The sequence below is a fragment of the Lithobates pipiens genome, unplaced genomic scaffold (genome assembly GCF_037356315.1).
Source record: "Lithobates pipiens isolate NorthernLeopardFrog02 unplaced genomic scaffold, aLitPip1_a1.2 Scaffold_3, whole genome shotgun sequence".
NCBI lineage: Eukaryota > Metazoa > Chordata > Amphibia > Anura > Ranidae > Lithobates > Lithobates pipiens.
Window position 1 is genome coordinate 2527308 of NW_027507790.1, and position 5932 is coordinate 2533239.

The following is a 5932-nucleotide window of genomic DNA, read 5'->3' on the forward strand; positions in this document are numbered from 1 at the left end:
TGTGTAGTGCCTGAAAAAAACGGCCCTTTTCACTCCAGTGTGAGAGCCTGAGGGGCTTTCACACTGGAGCGGTGCGCTAGTAGGACGGTGAAAAAAGTCCTGCTAGCCGCATCTTTGGAGCGGTGTAACCGCTCCTACCCATTGAAATCAATGGGGCAGCGCGGCTATACCGCCGACAAAGTGGCACTGCAGCGGCGCTTTGCAGGCGGTTTTAACCCTTTTTCGCTGCTAGCGGGGCTTAAAACCACCCCGCTAGCAGCCGCAGAATGCCGATAAAAAACGACGGTAAAGCGCCGCTAATAATAGCGGCGCTTTACCGCCGATGGCCACATCGCCCCAGTGTGAAAGGGGCCTAAAGGAAAATCCACGTTGCCCTGCAAGTCGCTGTAGACCCGAGGGGGACATGCAAAAAAAAAAAAAACAGCATTTTAGCTTGCACATGATTGGATGATAAAATCAGTAGAGCTTCCACTCATTTCAGTTCTACCCCTTAGATTTAGAGCAACTGCACTTCCAAGTGCACTTGCAGTGCAAAGTGGATTTGCCTTTCCTAAATAACCCCCATTGCAATGAACCCAGAAAAGTATTAAATGGCGTTTTTTTTGTTTTGTTTTTAATTGTCTGAAAATTAGTTTTAAATAATATGTTAAAAAATTATTCTATAAGGCATTGCAGAAAACGATGATGTGCAAATGCTGTTATTAATGCAACCAATTTAGAAACTTCCACATCTGAAATCTTATTAATTGTTATGGGTAATATTATTTATTATTGTTTTTTTGAATTACAAATTCATTTTCTTTCATGTTAGATGTGCTTTGTATCATTTGAGCATCCAACACAATAACAATATATTTACAAAATAAAAAGCGGTAAAAAAAAAAATAGTTTCTCCTATTGCCGTTAATCAGTTTTTTTATCCCTAGATCACTTATATACTACTGGGACTTAAGCCCGATCCCTGGGCTCATTTTTTCATTGTTAATTTGCCCTGGGAGCGTTGGTTACATTATAACATACTCAATTAAAATGTATTATTTTCGCTTTACACTGGAGACATAAATCTTTAAATGCCAGCCTCAAATTTCAGTCATTTTGCTGACAACCTCACACAGACTATATACAGACTATATACTAAACACTCTGCTTCCAATGCACAAATGGCTCTAACCTATGCCATAATTCATTCCATTTGATTTCATGTGCTAAGGTAAGGCCCACTAATGCCAATGGTGTTTCAATTTCATTTAGAAAGCTTAATTGTACTCCCAGGGCTTTTTAAAAAAGATAAGTGCCCGATGTTAGAAAATTACAGAATGAAAGTAAAATATAACTCAGCAAAGTAAGCTTGCAACAGAACATGAGTAAACTTACCAACGTGCATTGCTATATTGAAAACCTGGTTAGTGTAGTTCATAATTATCAGTCTATACAGGTCAGCCTTTTGATCCCCCTATGTCACTGTTGATTGAAAACAGCATGCTCTCTAACAGGCCTCATTCACACATTAAGTCATTCTTTATCTCCTCACTACTTTGTTTAACGTACAACTGAATTAAGTAGTAAAGATCAAGCTCTGTGCTCTGTAGTGTAAAATCTATGTTTGAATGTATGCTGGAAAGTACTGTACAACTATTAAACTATACAACTATATTAAGCTCTATCTCCTCTGTGTAATGTGTGGATGGTGGAAAGGAACTCCTGCCTAGAGCAGTGGGTACCAGCAGATTATGTCACCTCTATCTGTTTTCAGACCTGTTGTTGGACCTCCACATAAGACAGAGAAGACAAAGCTCATGTGTGCTCAAGTCATATGACCAATTAAAAAACAGAACTGTTTACTTTGTGATTTATGCTAACATTTATGCAGGCAGGACAATGAGGGGACACATTGGGTAGGCAGAATTTCACAAATGGAGTACAGTATAGCCTAAACCTTCAATCCATAAAAGAGTTGAGGGCCACAAAGAAGAACCCCAAAAAACAACATTGTGACATACTTGCTCTAACTACAATAGAAACAAACCACAGGAAATTCTGCATTGGGCCAAGTTGGCTTAATATGGAGCAATACATAATATGTTTTTCCTAACTCGTTGTACCTTCTCCATAGATGATTCCTCACCAGAAGGATATCTTTCATGGGAACAAATCAGAAGTACAATTTTTCTTCCTGCTTGGCTTCCCAGGTACTGCTCAGGTACAGCTGTTTTATTTTGCAATTTTTTTGGTCATTTATATACTAACTGTGGTGGCCAATTTTCTCATAATTACCATGGTCTGCTTCAATTCTCATCTTCATATACCCATGTATTTTTTCCTCAGCAACTTTGCTGTGCTGGATACCTGGTGTTCAACTGCTGTCGTTCCTAAAACACTCAGCTATTTGATCACACAAGATAAGCTTATTTCCCATTCTGGGTGCCTTGCTCAACTTTGCTTTGTGTTCTCTGTGGGACCTACCGAATTCTTCTTACTCACGGTTATGGCTTATGATAGGTATCTAGCCATCTGTTTTCCATTACAATATGTAACAATGATGAACAGTCAGATTTGCCTTTACTTAGCTATAGGCTCATGGATGAGTGGTTTCTTTACTGGATGGTCATTAACTATTCCAACCGCTTTGCTAAACTTTTGTGGACCCAATCAAATTGATCATTTTTTTTGCGATTTTATCCCTCTGGTAAAACTGTCGTGTTCTGATACATCTGCCAGTGAGAAAGTCTTCTTTTCATTTGCATGGGTAGTTGTGCTAAGCTCACTTACTTTTATAACAGTATCTTATTCAAATATAATTAAGACCATTCTTCGAATTCCATCCAGCCTTGGTCGCCAGAAGGCCTTTTCAACTTGTGCTGCTCATTTAACTGTGGTCATTATTTTCTATGGAACTGTCATATTTATGTATGTCCGCCCAAGTGCTTCCTACTTTTCTGATAAAGATAAAGTGGTATCTCTGTTTTATTCTGTTATAACGCCACTATTGAACCCTCTGATATATAGTCTTAGGAATCGAGAATTTAAAAAGGCATTGCAAAAAGTTCAAGAAAAACTCCACAAGTCAATTTATGATGTGTAGGCTAAATGACCCAAAACCTGCAATGCTTAATAAATAAATAAATAAATACAGCACCACTGACCAATGTACAGATGGTGGAACTGGATGGACCAGAGATTGATTGCATGAACTAAAGTTAGTAACACCATAAATTAGTGTTCAGAGCTTTGATGATCCTGGGGGTGTTAAGAAAAAAGTTTTGTGACTTTAAATGAGGCAGAGACCTGATGAGGTCTCATGCCTCCATCCCTGTCTACATGAAAAAAGAAAGAAGGGACCTTGAATGAAGCACCCAGTCAACGGGTGGTCAGAAAATTGTGTATTTAATAAGTATCATAATAAAATTCATACAGTAATAATTTGTTATATTATTCTGATTATAAACATTTTTTAATTTAATAGGAAGTCCTACAGGTGGTGCACCCCCCCCCCCCCCCCCCCCCACTGTTGACTGCGTGCTTCATTTAACATACCGCCCCCTTCTTTATTTTTTATGGGGTGTTAATGGTGCATACAAACACTTGCAAGTACCTAGAGTGCAGTTCTAGTGGCAGTTTACTGAGTTTTATCAGACTCCCCGTATCCTCTTCTATACAAATCTGCCAGCAATGTAATTGCAGGAAAATGGCAGCACAAGGAATACTCCACCTAAGCTCAAAAATCATCAAATAGTCCTGGTGGGGTAATCCTTGTGCTGGGGTTCCTGGTAATTACATTGCCTGGTGGATTGGTATAGAAGAGGAAGGCAGGACTCAGATTACATTGTTGGAACTGCTAAATAAAGATAAGAACTTGTGCCTGATAACATTAACTAGTCATGTTCCTCCCCTGGCCACCAGCTGAGCATATGAAGCCCAGAGCCATAGTCCGGTCTGGATCATCACACTTGAGCTGAGGTGTTAAACAGTCCTGTTCCTCCCCCTGGCCCCCAGCTGAGCAGAAGTTTTGTGTAATTGCTGCAGACAAGAGGTTACTCAGCAATAGTCCTGTTCCTGTCCCCAGTTCCCTGATGATTTCACTGAATATATTGGAATGGCTGAACAGCATTAGGGCTCATTTACACATATGTGGTGCCCTTTGAAGAGCAATCCATGTTTGGATCGCTCTTCTGAGGGCATTTGACAGGCAGTGAGGAGATGTTATAACACCTCCTCACCACCTGTTTAAACCCCACAGCAGTGCCCCGCAACGGAATGCATTGCACACGGATGCGGGAAGCCCCCTATTCACTTGGATGGGCCATGTTCTGCGGGAATTATTGCTCACTGAACCCAACAGTGCAGACAATTTATGCTGCACTATAATGCAAAGCATTTTGGCTGTGGCATGTGTACATCCCCCTCTGTTGCCTTTGCAGCTTAAAGTGGAGTTCTATTCATTTGTTTGTTTATTAAGTCAGCAGCTACAAAAGGTGTATAAACAGCCACTCATCTGTCCTGCGCTCCAGCGGTGTATTCACCGTAGCCATGTTTTCCTCATGTCCTCCCTCGGGGGTGCTGGCATCTCTACTATGGGCAGGGCAGGAATGGCCTTTTGTAAAAAATAATGATAACTGAGTATCTGCCACTGTGGTGTAACACAGGCCACAAACTGACTGAAAGAAGTGTTTTTCAAAGTTGGCATAAAAATGGGTGAGGGTAATTTTGGAATTTGTTTTCTGCTTTTCCAGCAGCAAATAACTTGAACGAGGCTCTAAAAAACACTGAAAATCATTATACCCTGGTAATAGCAGTGTCTAGATGATTCTGTTGACTTCTCATAGCTAGTCAGCAGGGCTATGGCGTGATTAGCAGGAGAGGTGGAGTATCTGCACCTGGAAAGAGTAAGAAAAGAAAGGTTTGTCAGCAACTTTATAACCTCCTGATTCAACACTGACGGTGTCAAAATGAATTTGATTGTAAGGTCTCAGGAGCAGGACCCTCCTAATGCATTTGTATTGAATTGTATTGCAACTGTATTGTTTCCCTTTTATCATATAAAGCCCGGATCGGCAACCTGTGGACCGGGCTCCACCAGTTGATCGCGGCTAGATGACTGGTAGATCACCTGGGCTTGCCAACCTGCAATTGCATGCCATGGATGAAGTGCTCTGGGAAGTATGGGAACTACTTGCAGGCACGTATCGCTAGCCGTGGAGGGAGCAGAGCCGTGGCTGCAGCAGTTACGTGGAGGCATCGGCCAGCCAAATAAGCTAATGCCTCTTCTAAAGTTCTGTCAGGAATGTCAAGCAAAGTGATACCAACAGCACACCGCCTCTTATTCCTGGTAGCCGTGGGATTTGCGGCATGAAGCAGCACTAATGCATGCAAGGTCAGTGTCACTGGGCTTAAGGATACTGGACACAGTAGCATTTTTATGGGCACAATAACATCTTTATGCTATTGTGCCTATATAGATGCTGTTGTGTCCTTACAGCTGCACACTGAAAAGAAACAGAATTGGGCAAATGGCCTCCATGAGGTCCCTGTACCATTGCAATGTTGCCAATTGTGATAGGAGTTTTTCTTAAATCCTCCCAGTAAGTAAGATCGATCCATTTGAAGCTCATGGTCATATGTGGGTTGCCTCTCTCTGTCTTCATGGACCCCTTGTGGCTACAGTGACATGGGTCCTGATACCATCACTGGTCGGATTATTGTTAAAGCACAGCAGCATATCTACCTCATCTGTTTTTAACTATGCGGTTTTACTTAAGCTGTTTTATGTTTACAGGAAAAGTTTTTCAATATAACCATCTACCCCTGAAGAAGAATATTATTAAAATGGGATTTCTCCTGTCATCCTCTTTGTAGACAGATGAAAAATGGTTATCCCTGTTTCCGCATTTTACTGTTTCGTATAACCGCTGGGTTTTTATGATGTTCACATGTT

At 41.1% G+C, this 5932-nt stretch overlaps 1 protein-coding gene across 1 annotated transcript; it reads left to right on the forward strand.

Moving 5' to 3' along the window:
- Positions 1–1104: 1104 nt before the first annotated feature.
- Positions 1105–3349, forward strand: LOC143939948 (olfactory receptor 6F1-like). The gene is made up of 2 exons (XM_077461042.1): positions 1105–1210; positions 2114–3349. Exon 2 carries the CDS (start codon positions 2114–2116, stop codon positions 3080–3082), a length of 969 nt encoding a protein of 322 aa, XP_077317168.1. The 5' UTR covers positions 1105–1210; the 3' UTR covers positions 3083–3349.
- The last annotated feature ends 2583 nt before the right edge of the window (positions 3350–5932 follow it).

What these genes read in the sequence shown, in the direction of transcription:
- LOC143939948 (XM_077461042.1), top strand. Translation starts at nt 2,114, where the DNA reads ATGATTCCTCACCAGAAGGATATCTTTCATGGGAACAAATCAGAAGTA.